Genomic DNA, 18580 nt, shown 5'->3' with positions numbered 1-18580 from the left:
TGCAGTTTAGCTAATCAGTGCTGGCTCCCAGGTAACTTCATGTGCATGAGCACAGTGTTATCTATATGAAATACATGACCTAACACCCTCTAGTGGTGAAAAACTGTTAAAATGCATTCTGAAAAGAGGTGTCCTTCAAGGTCTAAGAAATATGCATATGAACCTCCTAGGTTAAGCTTTCAACTAAGAATACCAAGAGAACAAAGCAAAATTGGTGATAAAATTTAATTGGAAAATTGTTTAAAATTACATGTCCTATCTGAATCATGAACGTTTATTTTGGACTAGACTGTCCCTTAAGTGCTATTGCATTGTCTTTTTATCTTGCATTTGTTGATTATGCAAATCTACAGTGTTGACTGGTCCTTTAAGATGGGGGTGGCCTTTGGAGGGTGGGGAGGGAAGAGAGCTGTTTGAGATGGTCAGTAATATGCTAGTGTAACATGTTTAATTTTCGTACACTGTTGGTTTATAAATAAATATAAAAAAAAAAAAAAAAAGAGGGTCAGGGAGGAATCGGGGGTGGGATGTGTCAGGTGGGAGGCTGATCTCTACACTAAAGCTAAAATTAACCCTACAAGCTACCTATTTAACCCCTTCACTGCTGGGCATAATACAAGTGTGGTGCACAGCTGCATTTAGCGGCCTTCTAATTACCAAAAAGCAATGCCAACGCCATATATGTCTGTTATTTCTGAACAAAGGGGATCTCAGAGAAGCATTTACAACCATTTGTGTCATGATTGCACAAGCTGTTTGTACAATGCCTTGCAAAAGTATTCACCCCCCTTGGCATTTTTCGTGTTTTGTTGCCTCACAACCTGGAATTAACATGGATTGTTTGAGGATTTGCATCATTTAATTTACAGAACATGCCCACAACTTTGAATTTTTATTTTATTATTGTGAAGCAAACAACAAATTGGACAAAATAACAGAAAAATTCAATGTGCATAACTATTCACCCCCCTAAAGTCAATACTTTGTAGAGCCACCTTTTGCGGCAATCACACCTCCAAGTCGCTTTGGATAAGTCTCTATGAGCTTGCCACATCTTACCACTGGGATTTTTGCACATTCCTCCTTGCAAAACTGCTCCATCTTCTTCAAGTTGGATGGTTTGTGCTTGTGAACAGCAATCTTTAAGTCTGACCACAGATTTCTCTTGTTAAGTGTATCCAGTCCACGGATCATCCATTACTTGTGGGATATATTCCCTTCCCAACAGGAAGTTGCAAGAGGATCACCCACAGCAGAGCTGCTATAAAGCTCCTCCCCTACATGTCATATCCAGTCATTCTCTTGCAACCCTCAACATAGATGGAGGTCGTGAGAGGACTGTGGTGTTTTATACTTAATTATTTCTTCAATCAAAAGTTTGTTATTTTTAAATGGCACCGGAGTGTGATGTTTTTTTTCTCAGGCAGTATTTGGAAGAAGAATCTGCCTGCGTTTTCTATGATCTTAGCAGAAGTAACTAAGATCCACTGGCTGTTCTCACACATTCTGAGGAGTGGGGTAACTTCAGAAAGGGAATGGCGTGCGGGGTATCCTGCAACTAAGGTATGTGCAGTAAAAATTTTTTCTAAGGAATGGAATTGACTAAGAAAATGCTGCTGATACCGAAGTAATGTAAGTAAAGCCTTAAATGCAGCGAAAGCGACTGGTATCAGGCTTATTAATGTATGTGCAGTAAAATAATTTTCTAGGTAATGGAATTTGACTAAGAAAATGCTGCTAATACTGAAGTAATGTAGTAAAGCCTTAAATGCAGTAGAAGCGACTGGTATCAGGCTTATCATTAGAGATACATACTCTAAAAAAAGATGTTTTTAAAACGTTTGCTGGCATGTTTAATCGTTTTTTTGAGGTACATTGGTGATAAAATTTATTGGGGCATATTTTTTCCACATGGCTAACTTAATTTCTGCATAGAAACAGTTAACTGAGGCTTCCCACTGATGTAATAATAAGTGGGAGGGGCCTATTTTAGCGCTTTTTTGCGCAGTAAAAATTCAGACTCAGTCTTCCTGCTTCTTCTTGCATGATCTAGGACGTCTCTAGAGAGCTCAAGGGACTTCAAAAGTCATTTTGAGGGAGGTAATCAGTCACAGCAGACCTGTGACAGTGTGTTTGACTGTGTTTAAAAACGTTTTTTTCTCTATTGATTATCCGGTTTGGGTATTAAGGGGTTAATCATCCATTTGCAAGTGGGTGCAATGCTCTGCTAATTTCATACATTTACTGTGAAATTTTGGTTGGTATAACTGATTTGGTTCATTGTTATTTCAACTTGAGACAGGTTGTGTGCTTCTTAAAGGCGCAGTAGCGTTTTTTATTTTGCTTGTAAACTGATTTTAAAGTGTTTTCCAAGCTTGCTAGTCTCATTGCTAGTCTGTTTAAACATGTCTGACACAGATGAATCTGTTTGTTCATTATGTTTGAAGGCCAGTGTGGAGCCCCATAGAAATATGTGTACTAAATGTATTGATTTCACTTTAAATAATAAAGGTCAGTCTTTATCTATAAAAGAATTATCACCAGACGACGAGGGGGAAGTTATGCCGACTAACTCTCCTCACGTGTCAGTACCTTCGCCTCCCGCTCAGGGGGGCGCGTGCTAATATGGCGCCAAGTACATCAGGGACGCCTATAGCAATTACTTTACAGGACATGGCTACAATCATGAATAATACCCTGTCAGAAGTATTATCTAGATTGCCAGAATTGAGAGGCAAGCGCGATAGCTCTGGGATTAGGAGAGATGCAGAGCGCGCTGGTGCTGTAAGAGCCATGTCTGATACTGCGTCACAGTTTGCAGAACATGAGAACGGAGAGCTTCATTCTGTGGGTGACGGATCTGATCCGGGGAAACCTGATTCAGAGATCTCTAATTTTAAGCTTGAGAACCTCAGTGTATTGCTTGGGGAGGTTTTAGCTGCTTTGAATGACTGTAACACAGTTGCAATTCCAGAGAAATTGTGTAGGCTGGATAGATACTATGCGGTACCGGTGTGTACTGACGTTTTTTCTATACCTAAAAGGCTTACAGAAATTATTAGCAAGGAGTGGGATAAATGTGCCATTTTCCCCACCTCCTATATTTAGGAAGATGTTTCCAATAGACGCCACTACACGGGACTTATGGCAGACGGTCCCTAAGGTGGAGGGAGCAGTTTCTACTTTAGCTAAGCGTACCACTATCCCGGTGGAGGATAGTTGTGCTTTTTCGGATCCAATGGATAAAAAATTAGAAGGTTACCTTAAGAAAATGTTGTTCAACAAGGTTTTATCTTGCAGCCCCTTGCATGCATTGCGCCTGTCACTGCTGCTGCGGCATTCTGGTTTGAGTCTCTGGAAGAGGCCATTCACACAGCTCCATTGGATGAAATTATGGACAAGCTTAAATCACTTAAGCTAGCTAATGCATTTGTTTCTGATGCCATTGTACATTTGACTAAACTAACGGCTAAGAACTCCGGATTCGCCATCCAGGCACGGAGAGCGCTATGGCTTAAATCCTGGTCAGCTGACGTGACTTCTAAATCTAAATTACTTAATATTCCTTTCAAGGGGCAGACCTTATTCGGGCCCGGCTTTAAAGAAATTATTGCTGACATTACTGGAGGTAAGGGTCATACCCTTCCTCAAGAAAGGGCCAAATCAAAGGCCAAACAGTCTAATTTTCGTGCCTTTTCGAAATTTCAAGGCAGGAGCAGCATCAACTTCCTCCGCTCCAAAACAGGAAGGAACTGTTGCTAGTTACAGACAGGCCTGGAAAACTAACCAGTCCTGGAACAAGGGCAAGCAGGCCAGAAAACCTACTACGGCCCCCAAGACAGCATGAAGGAACGGCCCCCTATCCGGAAACGGATCTAATGGGGGGCAGACTTTCTCTCTTCGCCCAGGCGTGGGCAAGAGATGTCCAGGATCCCTGGGCGTTGGAGATCATATCTCAGGGATATCTTCTGGACTTCAAAGCTTCTCCTCCTCGAGGGAGATTCCATCTATCAAGGTTATCAGAAAACCAGATAAAGAAAGAGGCATTCCTACGCTGTGTACAAGACCTCCTAGTAATGGGGGTAATCCACCCGGTTCCACGGACGGAACGTGGACAGGGATTTTACTCAAATCTGTTTGTGGTTCCCAAGAAAGAGGGAACCTTCAGACCAATCTTGGACCTAAAGATCTTAAACAAATTCCTAAGAGTTCCATCATTCAAAATGGAAACTATTCGAACCATCCTACCCATGATCCAAGAGGGTCAGTACATGACCACAGTGGACTTAAAGGATGCCTACCTTCACATACCGATTCACAAAGATCATTATCGGTACCTGAGATTTGCCTTTCTAGACAGGCATTACCAGTTTGTAGCTCTTCCCTTCCGGTTGGCTACGGCCCCGAGAATCTTTACAAAGGTTCTGGGCTCACTTCTGGCGGTTCTAAGACCGCGAGGCATAGCGGTGGCTCCGTATCTAGACGACATCCTGATACAGGCGTCAAGCTTTCAAATGGCCAAGTCTCATACAGAGATAGTTCTGGCATTTCTGAGGTCTCATGGGTGGAAAGTGAACGTGGAAAAGAGTTCTCTATCACCACTCACAAGAGTCTCCTTCCTAAGGACTCTTATAGATTCTGTAGAGATGAAAATTTACCTGACAGAGTCAAGGTTATCAAAGCATTTAAATGCTTGCCGTGTGCTTCATTCCATTCCACGCTCGTCAGTGGCTCAGTGCATGGAAGTAATCGGCTTAATGGTAGCGGCAATGGACAAAGTGCCATTTGCGCGCCTGCATCTCAGACCGCTGCAATTATGCATGCTAAGTCAGTGGAATGGGGATTACTCAGATTTTGTCCCCTCTACTAAATCTGGATCAAGAGACCAGAGATTCTCTTCTCTGGTGGCTTTCTCGGGTCCATCTGTCCAAGGGCATGACCTTTCGCAGGCCAGATTGGACGATTGTAACAACAGATGCCAGCCTTCTAGGTTGGGGCGTAGTCTGGAACTCCCTGAAGGCTCAGGGATCGTGGACCCAGGAGGAGAAACTCCTCCCAATAAATATTCTGGAGTTAAGAACAATATTCAATGCTCTTCTAGCTTGGCCTCAGTTAGCAACACTGAGGTTCATCAGATTTCAGTCGGACAACATCACGACTGTGGCTTACATCAACCATCAAGGGGGAACCAGGAGTTCCCTAGCGATGTTAGAAGTCTCAAAGATAATTCGCTGGGCAGAGTCTCACTCTTGCCACCTGTCAGCGATCTACATCCCAGGCGTGGAGAACTGGGAGGCGGACTTTCTAAGTCGCCAGACTTTTCATCCGGGGGAGTGGGAACTTCATCCGGAGGTGTTCGCTCAACTGATTCGTCGTTGGGGCAAACCAGAACTGGATCTCATGGCGTCTCGCCAGAACGCTAAGCTTCCTCATTACGGATCCAGGTCCAGGGACCCGGGAGCGGCGCTGATAGATGCTCTAGCAGCCCCTTGGGTTTTCAAGATGGCTTATGTGTTTCCACCGTTTCCGCTGCTGCCTCGACTGATTGCCAAGATCAAACAGGAGAGAGCATCGGTGATTCTGATAGCGCCTGCGTGGCCACGCAGGACCTGGTATGCAGACCTAGTGGACATGTCGTCCTGTCCACCATGTTCTCTGCCCCTGAGGCAGGACCTTCTAATACAAGGTCCTTTCAACCATCCAAATCTAATTTCTCTGAGGCTGACTGCATGGAGATTGAACGCTTGATCCTATCAAAGCGTGGCTTCTCAGAGTCAGTTATTGATACCTTTTTAATACAGGCACGGAAGCCTGTTACCAGAAAAATCTACCATAAGATATGGCGTAAATACTTATATTGGTGCAAATCCAAGAGTTACTCATGGAGTAAGGTTAGGATTCCTAGGATATTGTCCTTTCTACAAGAGGGTTTGGAAAAGGGCTTATCTGCTAGTTCGTTAAAGGGACAGATTTCTGCTCTGTCTATTCTTTTGCACAAGCGTCTGGCAGAAGTTCCAGACGTTCAGGCTTTTTGTCAGGCTTTGACTAGGATTAAGCCTGTGTTTAAAACTGTTGCTCCCCCGTGGAGCTTAAACTTGGTTCATAAAGTTCTCCAAGGAGTTCCGTTTGAACCCCTTCATTCCATTGATATTAAGCTTTTATCTTGGAAAGTTCTGTTTTTGATGACTATTTCCTCGGCTCGAAGAGTCTCTGAGTTATCCGCCTTACATTGTGATTCTCCTTATCTGATTTTCCATTCAGACAAGGTAGTTCTGCGTACTAAACCTGGGTTTTTACCTAAGGTTGTTTCTAACAGGAATATCAATCAAGAGATTGTTGTTCCATCATTGTGCCCTAATCCTTCTTCAAAGAAGGAACGTCTTTTGCATAATCTGGACGTAGTCCATGCCCTGAAGTTCTATTTACAGGCAACTAAAGGTTTTCGTCAAACTTCTTCCCTGTTTGTCGTTTACTCTGGTCAGAGGAGAGGTCAAAAAGCTTTGGCAACCTCTCTCTCTTTTTGGCTTCGTAGCATAATACGTTTAGCCTATGAGATTGCTGGACAGCAGCCCCCTGAAAGGATTACAGCTCATTCTAATAGAGCTGTGGCTTCCACCTGGGCCTTTAAAAATGAGGCCTCTGTTGAACAGATTTGCAAGGCTGCGACTTGGTCTTCGCTTCACACCTTTTCAAAATTTTACAAATTTGACACTTTTGCTTCTTCGGAGGCTGTTTTTGGGAGAAAGGTTCTACAGGCAGTGGTTCCTTCCGTTTAAGTTCCTGCCTTGTCCCTCCCATCATTCGTGTACTTTAGCTTTGGTATTGGTATCCCACAAGTAATGGATGATCCGTGGACTGGATACACTTAACAAGAGAAAACATAATTTATGCTTACCTGATAAATTTATTTCTGTTGTAGTGTATCCAGTCCACGGCCCGCCCTGTCTTTAAGGCAGATCTAAATTTTAATTAAAAACTCCAGTCACCACTGCACCCTATGGTTTCTCCTTTCTTGTTTTGTTTTGGTCGAATGACTGGATATGACATGTAGGGGAGGAGCTATATAGCAGCTCTGCTGTGGGTGATCCTCTTGCAACTTCCTGTTGGGAAGGGAATATATCCCACAAGTAATGGATGATCCGTGGACTGGATACACTACAAGAGAAATAAATTTATCAGGGTAAGCATAAATTATGTTTTTCTATTGGATTGAGGTCTGGGCTTTGACTAGGCGAATCCAACACATTTTACATTTTTCCCCTTAAACCACTCAAGTGTTGCTTTAGCAGTGTGTTTGGGGTCATTGTCCTGCTGGAAGGTGAACCTCCGTCCTAGCTTTAAATCACGCACAGTGTGCTACAGGTTTTGCTCAAGAATTTCCCTGTATTTAGCACCATCCATTTTTCCCTCAACTCTGACCAGTTTCCCAGTCCCAGCTGCTGAAAAACATCCCCACAGCATGATGCTGCCACCACCATGTTTCACTGTGGGGATGGTGTTCTTTGGGTGATTTGATGTGTTGGGTTTGTGCCAGACATAGCGTTTTCTTTGATGGAAGAAAAGTTAAATTTTAGTCTCATCAGACCAGAGCACCTTCCTCCATACATTTTGGGAGTCTCCCACATGCCTTTTAGCAAACTCAAAACGTGCCATTTTGTTTTTTGCTGAAAGTAATGGCTTTCTTCTGGCCACTCTGCCATAAAGCCCAACTCTATGTAGCGTACGGCTTATTGTCGTCCTATGTACAGATACTCCAGTCACTGCTGTGGAACTCTGCAGCTCCTCCAGGGTTACCCTAGGTATCTGTGCTGCCTCTCTGATTAATGCCCTCCTTGCCCGGTCCGTGTGTTTTGGTGGGCGGCTGTCTCTTGGCAGGTTTCCTGTTGTGCCATGTTCTTTCCATTTGGTTATGATAGATTTGATGGTGCTCCTGGGGATCATCAAAAATGTGGATATTTTTCTATAACCTAACCCTGACTTGTACTTCTCAACAACATTGTCCCTTACTTGTTTGGAGAGTTCTTTGGTCTTCATGGCAGTGTTTGGTTAGTGGTGCCTCTTGCTTAGGTGTTGCAGCCTCTGGGGCCTTTCAAAAAAGGTGTGTATATGTAATGACAGATCATGTGACACTTAGATTGCACACAGGTGGACATCATTTCACTAATTATGTGACTTCTGAAGGTAATTGGTTGCACCAGAGCTTTTTATGGGCTTCATAACAAAGGGGGTGAATACATACGCACATGCAAATTTTCTGTTTTCTATTTCTAAAAAATAGTTTTATGTATATATTTTTCTCATTTCACTTCACCGACTTAGACTATTGTGTTCTGATCCATCACATAAAATTCAGATTAATAAAAAGGCTGTAATGTAACAAAATAGGTAAAGCAAAATAGTCAAAGCATTGTAAATAAATAATTTCAGTGAGAAACCTAGAATTGTGAAAAAGTTAGTTTTTTGTTTTAATTTGGTCACATTTGGCGGTGAAATGGTGGCATGAAATATACCAACATGGGCCTAGATCAATACTTTGGGTTGTCTACTAAAAAGAAATATATAATTTTGATAGGTAAATATAAAAAAGGCTCTATTTCTGTTTAAATGTAGCGATGGCAAAAATGCTAAAAATGCTCTGGTCTTTTGGGGAAGTTTTTGTCTAAAATGCCCTATCCTTAAAGGGACACTAAACCCAAAAAATTTCTTTCATTATTCAGGTAGAAAATAAAATTTTAAACAACATTCCAATTTACTTATATTATTTAATTTGCTTCATTATTTAGCTATCCTTTGTTGAAGAAATAGTAATGCACATGGGTGAGCCAATCACACAAGGCATCTATATGCAGCCACCTATCAGCAGCTACTGAGCCTATCTAGATATGCTTTTCAGCAAAGAATATTAAGAGAATGAAACAAATTAGAAAAAAGAAGTAAATTATAAAGTTGTTTAAAATTACATACTTTCTAAATCAAGAAAGAAAAAAAATGGTGTTTTATGTCCCTTTAAGGGGTTAAACTAATTTTATTTTTCAGTCCCTTTTAGCATTGCTATATTTAAAAAAAAAAAATAATAAAAAAAAAATTGCCCACTGTATATGTCCCTAATTGTCCTCAGCAGAAGAGATTAGTTAAGGAGAACATCAGGTTTCAAAATGTGGCCCCCATTACTGTAAAGAAAGACAGGGCAGTTTAGAGTTAAATTATAGGAAAGAAGACAACAATGCAAAACATAATTTATGTAAGAACTTACCTGATAAATTCATTTCTTTCATATTAGCAAGAGTCCATGAGCTAGTGACGTATGGGATATACATTCCTACCAGGAGGGGCAAAGTTTCCCAAACCTTAAAATGCCTATAAATACACCCCTCACCACACCCACAATTCAGTTTAACGAATAGCCAAGAAGTGGGGTGATAAGAAAAAAGTGCGAAAGCATATAAAATAAGGAATTGGAATAATTGTGCTTTATACAAAAAAATCATAACCACCACAAAAAAGGGCGGGCCTCATGGACTCTTGCTAATATGAAAGAAATGAATTTATCAGGTAAGTTCTTACATAAATTATGTTTTCTTTCATGTAATTAGCAAGAGTCCATGAGCTAGTGACGTATGGGATAATGACTACCCAAGATGTGGATCTTTCCACACAAGAGTCACTAGAGAGGGAGGGATAAAATAAAGACAGCCAATTCCTGCTGAAAATAATCCACACCCAAAATAAAGTTTAATGAAAAACATAAGCAGAAGATTCAAACTGAAACCGCTGCCTGAAGTACTTTTCTACCAAAAACTGCTTCAGAAGAAGAAAATACAACAAAATGGTAGAATTTGGTAAAAGTATGCAAAGAGGACCAAGTTGCCGCTTTGCAAATCTGATCAACCGAAGCTTCATTCCTAAACGCCCAGGAAGTAGAAACTGACCTAGTAGAATGAGCTGTAATCCTATGAGGCGGAGTCTTACCCGACTCAACATAGGCAAGATGAATTAAAGATTTCAACCAAGATGCCAAAGAAATGGCAGAAGTTTTCTGGCCTTTCTAAAACCGGAAAAGATAACAAATAGACTAGAAGTCTTTCGGAAAGACTTAGTAGCTTCAACATAATATTTCAAAGCTCTAATAACATCCAAAGAATGCAACGATTTCTCCTTAGAATTCTTAGGATTAGGACATAATGAAGGAACCACAATGTCTCTACTAATGTTGTTGGAATTCACAACTTAGGTAAAAATTCAAAAGAAGTTCGCAACACCGCCTTATCCTGATGAAAAATCAGAAAAGGAGACTCACAAGAAAGAGCAGATAATTCAGAAACTCTTCTGGCAGAAGAGATGGCCAAAAGGAACAAAACTTTCCAAGAAAGTAATTTAATATCCAATGAATGCATAGGTTCAAATGGAGGAGCTTGAAGAGCCCCCAGAACCAAATTCAAACTCCAAGGAGGAGAAATTGACTTAATGACAGGCTTTATACGAACCAAAGCTTGTACAAAACAATGAATATCAGGAAGAATAGCAATCTTTCTGTGAAAAAGAACAGAAAGAGCAGAGATTTGACCTTTCAAGGAACTTGCAGACAAACCCTTATCTAAACCATCCTGAAGAAACTGTAATATTCTCGGTATTCTAAAAGAATGCCAAGAAAAATGATGAGAAAGACACCAAGAAATATAAGTCTTCCAGACTCTATAATATATCTCTCTGGATACAGATTTACGAGCCTGTAACATAGTATTAATCACAGAGTCAGAGAAACCTCTTTGACCAAGAATCAAGCGTTCAATCTCCATACCTTTAAATTTAAGGATTTCAGATCCTGATGGAAAAAAGGACCTTGAGACAAAAGGTCTGGTCTTAACGGAAGAGTCCACGGTTGGCAAGAGGCCATCCGGACAAGATCCGCATACCAAAACCTGTGAGGCCATGCCGGAGCTACCAGCAGAACAAACGAGCATTCCTTCAGAATCTTGGAGATTACTCTTGGAAGAAGAACTAGAGGCGGAAAGATATAGGCAGGATGATACTTCCAAGGAAGTGATAATGCATCCACTGCCTCCGCCTGAGGATCCCGGGATCTGGACAGATACCTGGGAAGTTTCTTGTTTAGATGAGAAGCCATCAGATCTATTTCTGGAAGTTCCCACATTTGAACAATCTGAAGAAATACCTCTGGGTGAAGAGACCATTCGCCCGGATGCAACGTTTGGCGACTGAGATAATCCGCTTTCCAATTGTCCATACCTGGGATATGAACCGCAGAGATTAGACAGGAGCTGGATTCCGCCCAAACCAAAATTCGAGATACTTCTTTCATAGCCAGAGGACTGTGAGTCCCTCCTTGATGATTGATGTATGCCACAGTTGTGACATTGTCTATCTGAAAACAAATGAACAACTCTCTCTTCAGAAGAGGCCAAGACTGAAGAGCTCTGAAAATTGCACGGAGTTCCAAAATATTGATCGGAAATCTCACCTCCTGAGATTCCCAAACCCCTTGTGCCGTCAGATACCCCCACACAGCTCCCCAACCTGTAAGACTTGCATCTGTTGAGATTATAGTCCAGGTCGGAAGAACAAAGAAGCCCCCTGAACTAAACGATGGTGATCTGTCCACCATGTCAGAGAGTGTCGTAAAATCGGTTTAAAGATATTAATTGAGATATCTTTGAGTAATCCCTGCACCATTGGTTCAGCATACAGAGCTGAAGAGGTCGCATGTGAAAACGAGCAAAGGAGATCGCATCTGATGCGGCAGTCCTAAGACCCAACATTTCCATGCATAAGGCTACCAAAGGGAATGATTGTGACTGAAGGTTTTGACAAGCTGATATCAATGTTAAACTTCTCTTGTCTGACAAGGACAGAGTCATAGACACTGAATTTATCTAGAAACCTAAAAAGGTTACCCTTGTCTGAGGAATCAATGAACTGATTGGTAAATTGATCCTCCAACCATGAACTTGAAGAAACAACACAAGTCGATTCGTATGAGATTCTTCGAAAATGAGAAGACTGAGCAAGTACCAAGATATCGTCCAAATAAGGAAATACCAAAACCCTATTCTCTGATTACAGAAAGAAGGGCACCGAGAACCTTTGAAAAAAATTCTTGGAACTGAGGCTAGGCCAAACGGTAGAGCCACAAAACTGGTAATGCTTGTCTAAAAAGAGAATCTCAGACACTAAAAGTGATCTGGATGAATCGGAATATGCAGATACACATCCTGTAAATCTATTGTAGACATATAATGCCCTTGCTAAACAAAAGGCAGGATAGTCCTACAGTAACCATCTTGAATGTTGGTATCCTAACATAACGATTCAATAATGATAGATCCGGAACTGGTCTGAAGGAATTGACCTTCTTTGGTACAATGAAGAGATAAAATAAAACCCCAGCCCCTGTTCCAGAACTGGAACTGGCATAAATACTCCAGCCAACTCTAGATCTGAAACACATTTCAGAAATGCTGAGCCTTTGCTGTGTTAACTGGGACACGGGAAAGAAAAGAATCTCTTAGCAGGAGGCCTTAACTTGAAGCCAATTCTGTACCTTTCTGAAACAATGTTTCTGAAACCAGAGATTAAGAACGGAATTGATCCAAATTTCTTTGAAGAAAACGTAATCTGCCCCATACCAGCTGAGCTGGAATAAGGGCCGCACCTTCATAGGTACTTAGGAGCTGGCTATAGGTTTCTATAAGGCTTGGATATATTCCAAACTGGAAATAGTTTCCAAACTGATACCGCTCCTGAGGATGAAGGATCAGGCTTTTGTTCCTTGTTGTGAGGAAAGGAACGAAAATGATTATTTACCCTGGAAAGAAAGGGAAAGCAAAGTTGACTTAGAAGACATGTCAGCATTCCAAGTTTAATCCATAAAGATTTTCTAGCTAAAATAGCTAGAGACATATACCTGACATCAACTCTAATGATATCAAAAGATGGTATCACCAATAAAATTATTAGCATGTTATAGAATAATAATAATGCTATAAAATTATGATCTGTTACTTGTTGCGCTAAAGCTTCTAACCAAAAAGTTGAAGCTGCAGCAACATCCGCTAAAAATATAGCAGGTCTAAGAAGATTACCTGAACATAAGTAAGCTTTTCTTAGAAAGGATTCAATTTTCCTATCTAAAGGATCCTTAAATGAAGTACTATCTGCTGTAGGAATAGTAGTACATTAGCAGGAGTAGAGACAGCCCCATAACCTTAGGGATTTTTGTCCCAAAAAACTCTAATCTGTCAGATGGCACAGGATATAATTTGCTTAAACGTCTAGAAGGAGTAAATAAATTACCCAAATTATTCCATTCCCTGGAAATTACTTCAGAAATAGCATCAGGGAGATAAAACACTTCTGGAATAACTACAGGAGATTTAAAAACCTTATTTAAACGTTTACATTTAGTATCAAGAGGACCAGAATCCTCTATTTCTAATGCAAATAACACTTCTTTAAGTAAAGAACGAATAAATTCCATCTTGAACAAATACAAAGATTTATCAGCATCAACCTCTGAGACAGAAACCTCTGAACCAGAAGAACCATTATCAGTATCAGAATGATGATGTTCATTTAAAAATTCATCTGAAAAAAGAGAAGTTTTAAAAGACTTTTATGTATACTAGAAGGAGAAATAACAGACATAGCCTTCTTAATGGATTTAAAAAATAAAATCTCTTATGTTATCAGGAACACTCTGAAAATTAGATGTTGACGGAACAGCAACAGGTAATGTAACAGTACTAAAGGAAATTTTATCTGCATTAATAAGTTTGACATGACATGCAATACAAATAACAGCTGGAGAAACAGATACCAAAAGTTTATAGCAGATACACTTAGCTTGGTAGCTCCAGCACTGTGCAGTGATTTTCCTGAAGTATCTTCTGACTCAGTTGCAACGTGGAACATCTTGCAATATGTAAAAGAAAAAAACAACATATAAAGCAAAATTGATCAAATTCCTTAAATGACAGTTTCAGGAATGGGAAAAAAATGCCAGTGAACAAGCTTCTAGCAACCAGAAGCAATAAATAATGAGACTTAAATAATGTGGAGACAAAAATGACGCCCATATTTTTTAGCGCCAAAAAAGACGCCCACATTATTTGGCGCCTAAATGCTTTTGGCGCGAAAAATGACGCCACATCCGGAACGCCGACATTTTTGACGCAAAAAAACGTCAAAAAATGACGCAACTTCCGGCGACACGTATGACGCCGGAAACAGAAAAAAAAATTTGCGCCAAGAAAGTCTGCGCCAAGAATGGCGCAATAAAATGAAGCATTTTCTGCCCCCGCGAGCCTAACAGCCCACAGGGAAAAAGTCAAATTTTTTAAGGTAAGAAAAAATGATTGAAACAAATGCATTTATCCCAAATATGAAACTGACTGTCTGAAAAATAAGGAATGTTGAACATTCTGAGTCAAGGCAAATAAATGTTTGAATACATATATTTAGAACTTTATAAATAAAGTGCCCAACCATAGCTTAGAGTGTCACAGAAAATAAGATTTACTTACCCCAGGACACTCATCTACATGTTTGTAGAAAGCCAAACCAGTACTGAAACGAGAATCAGCAGAGGTAATGGTAAATATAAGAGTATATCGTCGATCTGAAAAGGGAGGTAAGAGATGAATCTCTACGACCGATAACAGAGAACCTATGAAATAGACCCCGTAGAAGGAGATCACTGCATTCAAATAGGCAATACTCTCCTCACATCCCTCTGACATTCACTGCACGCTGAGAGGAAAACCGGGCTCCAACTTGCTGCGGAGCGCATATCAACGTAGAATCTAGCACAAACTTACTTCACCACCTCCATCGGAGGCAAAGTTTGTAAAACTGAATTGTGGGTGTGGTGAGGGGTGTATTTATAGGCATTTTAAGGTTTGGGAAACTTTGCCCCTCCTGGTAGGAATGTATATCCCATACGTCACTAGCTCATGGACTCTTGCTAATTACATGAAAGAAAATTAGTTTTACTACACAATTTAAACCTTTTATATTTAAAAACTATTGTTTTGTGTCCCTTTTTAAAGTAATTGTGTTTACATGAATGGTATGTTTCAGCAACTAAACTCTGAATTGCAAAATATCTGCATACAAGACTGTGTTTTTTGGTTTTGTTTTTTAATAACATTTAAAAATGCTTTGTTGGCAAATTTTTCCATGTTATTTCCCTTTTGCTTTGATCAGTAGGGACAAATATATAAATGAGTAGCTGCTACTTAAGCAATCATTGCGTGGAATGTTGCAGGATACATACCAGTCTCTCTTGGACAATGGAAAAGAACAGTTTTCAGAGATAAATTGCAAGCGAATGAAAGAAAATAGAATACATTACAGTTTGTTTATTTTTCTAACCCATCTTGCATTTAGAATAGTCAGACAACATATAATGGAACAAAGTCGTATTATCAACACTGGGATTGGCTGACACTAGTTTTGCGGGAGCAGTCTGTTGGCTGACTGGGTCTGAAACTTTTGATTTCCCTTTATTTTTTAATAGTTCCATGTGTCCTCCAAGTGATTGTAAAGTTTGCCCGGTATCTAAAAATACTCTTAAAAACGGGCACTTTTATTCATTAAACTTTACAAAGACGCCTATTTTTTTTAAAATACCTTTGCGTTATGGTAAACATAACACCGATCCTCCGCTCGCAGCTCCTGCTTTCATTAGCAGATCGATGACTAATCTGGCTTCCTCCAATCATTGCATTCCTCACGAGCTGGACGCAACAATTGGAGGAAGCCGGATTCATCATTGATCGGCTAATGAAACCAGGAGCTGCGGTTAAGGTATTTTTTTATTTTTTTTAAAACGTCTGTTTAAATCACAAAATAACATTTTTGAGTTTCATGTCCCTTTTTAAGAGATGGGACTCTAAACCTTAATAGTGTCAAATCTTCTTTAAAAAACTGGAAACTATAATTTTGAGTAAGTGTTATAATATATTTGTTTAGCTTCTTCTTTTTTTATTATTTAATAAGCATTTGAGAGCTATTCTTATTAACCATTTGGACCCAATATGGATTAAATAAAGGTTTTGTTTTAAGAAGCATTTGTATGATTTATATGTTCATGATCTACTGTTATATATATGTTCCATTTCTATGCATTATTTTTGTTCAAAGTGTAAGAATCAATCTACTGTGTGTTGAAGAAATATAGCCAGTCTGTAGTTTTTCTAGTTTCAGACGTCCCAGGTCTTTCTGTGACTTATGTTTAAAGAGGCATTGACAATGGAGGCAATAAGCAGTCTAGATTCAGCAACCAGTATGGGTTTCCCAGCCACATCATATGAAACTAACACTATAGTTGGTCTAGTGTCTGATATGAAAATGAGGCAACTTTTTAGTTATTCCCCCCCCCCCATCCATTCACAATAGGTACAGAAAGAGACTGGCAAAAAAAATAAAGATGAGCAGTGTCATCTTTATCCTTATATCTCCCAGTGACTTATCTGCTTCCCACCACAGTTCAGCACTGTGAAACCTGTTTGCACTTATTATAAATAAATGAAAATAAAATACATAGCTTTCCGGATTTAAGAATGATCAAGTTGCTTTCAAACTCTGAACGCTAAAAGTACATACAGTATCTTTGTACTGCATCCAGAAAAATCTAGATCACAACTAGTAAACTATACCCACTGTTCACCTTAGATAACGGAACTCATGAAACTCTCTGGTGGTTTATTTATTGTGTGTGTGCTTTTTATGTCTAGGTGTATGTACCACTGCCAAAGACGAATATTGCTGTTGAACATAATTCACGTCTGCCAGACTATTTGCCTGAAGAAGAGAGCCCCCAGAAAGATTTAGAAAAGGCTGTGGCACAGATTGGGACAAAGGATAAGAATCATGGAGGTTGGATAAATGCTGCAGCTAATTTTCTTACAAAGACATTTTATTGGTGACCCAGGTGTTTATAAAAATAGTAAATTAGTATGTGTAGAATATTTGTCATATTTATATATGTGATATAAGTGTTAAAGGGACATTAAACCCACATTTTTTATTTCATGATTCAGATAGAGAATACCATTTTAAACAACTTTCTAATTTACTTCTATTATCTAATTTGCTTCATTCTCTTGATATTCTTTCCTGAAAAGCATATCTAGATAGGCTCAGTAGCTTCTGATTGGTGGCTGCACATAGATGCCTCATGTGATTGGCTCACCAATATGCATTGCTATTTCTTTAACAAAGTATATACAAAGATTGCAGCAAATTAGATAATATAAGTAAATTGGAATATTGTTTAAAATTGTATTTTCTATCTGAATCGTGACAGAATTTTTTTGGGTTTAATGGCCCTTTAAATCCCTGTATTTGTTGTTGTGTGTTTTGTTTTTGTTTTTAATTTGTTAACACTAAATTTAAAATATTTTGTAACTTTTGAATTCTGGTACTTGTAAGACAACACTTTAGAAACAGGAATAAATACTATACCAGTTGAAAGTATTTTACAAAAGATATATAAAAAGTTTCTGTATACAGTTAATGGAATATTTTGTAGATAAAAAGTTAATCCTTTTCAACTCATTTTCTGCAAAAAATATTGTACATACATTCTTTTCTTATTCTTGTTTTTTTTTAATGAAACAACATTAATCTTACTATGAATAAAGCAAAATTTAAATGATGTGCTTATGTATTATTATTTATTTATTATTGTGCTAATTAAAGCAGAAACCTAGAAGCCATTTATAAGATCGGATAGTAAACCCAAATATTTTTTTTTCATGATTTATTTGGATAGAGCATGCAATTTTAAGCAACTTTCTAATTTACTCCTATTATCAGTTTTTCTTTGTTATCTTGCTTTATTTATTTGAAAAGGCAGGAATGAAAGCTTTGGAGCCGGCCTATTTATTGTTCAGTACCATGGATAGTGCTTGCTGATTGGTGCCTGCATTTAGCCATCCAATCAGCAAGTGCAACCCAGGTTCTCAACCTAAAATGGTCCGGCTCCAAACCTTTTTATTCCTGCTTTTTCAAATAAAGATAGCAAGAGAACAAATAAAATTTGATAATAGAAGTAAATTAGAAAGCTGCTATAAATTACATGCTCTATCCGAATCATGAAAGAAAAAATGTGTTAAGTATCCCTTTTAAATATTCTACCAATAAACTTTCTTTGGCAGCTTTTATTAAATAAATATGGATCCTCTCATGGGCATCATGTGATGTAGGACCTGGTTTTTCAACATTTGCATTGGCATCTTGCTTTTTTATTTTATTTATTTTTGCCCTGATGCAGCTAATGTAAACATTTAGGGCTTGATTACAAGTGGAGCGCTAAATTGTTATTATTAAAAAAAAATATGTAAAAAAACAGCTGCACTAGGCAGTTTTTGGGCTTTAAAGTTGGTGGAGTGGGAAAAAAACCAGCACTGAAAAGTGCCCTTACATTGTCTATGGGAACTGTGGGAAGCAAATATATATGTATATGCTTATATACATCTATATTTATGTGTATATACACATATTAACACTTAAAGGGCCATAATACACAAATGTTTAAACACTTGAAAGTGATGCAGCA

At 39.1% G+C, this 18580-nt stretch overlaps 1 protein-coding gene across 1 annotated transcript in view; it reads left to right on the top strand.

Annotated features, from left to right (window-relative positions):
* LOC128655553 (armadillo repeat-containing protein 1) overlaps window positions 1-17522 on the top strand; it is a 63725-nt gene extending 46203 nt beyond the window's left edge. Inside the window, exon 7 of the mRNA XM_053709154.1 lies at window positions 16755-17522. Coding sequence (XP_053565129.1) covers window positions 16755-16946 — 192 coding nt within the window. The 3' untranslated portion in view covers window positions 16947-17522. The remainder of the gene's footprint in view (window positions 1-16754) is intronic.
* The last annotated feature ends 1058 nt before the right edge of the window (window positions 17523-18580 follow it).

The sequence above is a fragment of the Bombina bombina genome, chromosome 4, assembly GCF_027579735.1.
Source record: "Bombina bombina isolate aBomBom1 chromosome 4, aBomBom1.pri, whole genome shotgun sequence".
NCBI classification, from domain to species: Eukaryota; Metazoa; Chordata; class Amphibia; order Anura; family Bombinatoridae; genus Bombina; species Bombina bombina.
Note: the sequence above shows the minus strand (reverse complement) of the source record. Positions and strands in the feature narration are given on the sequence as shown.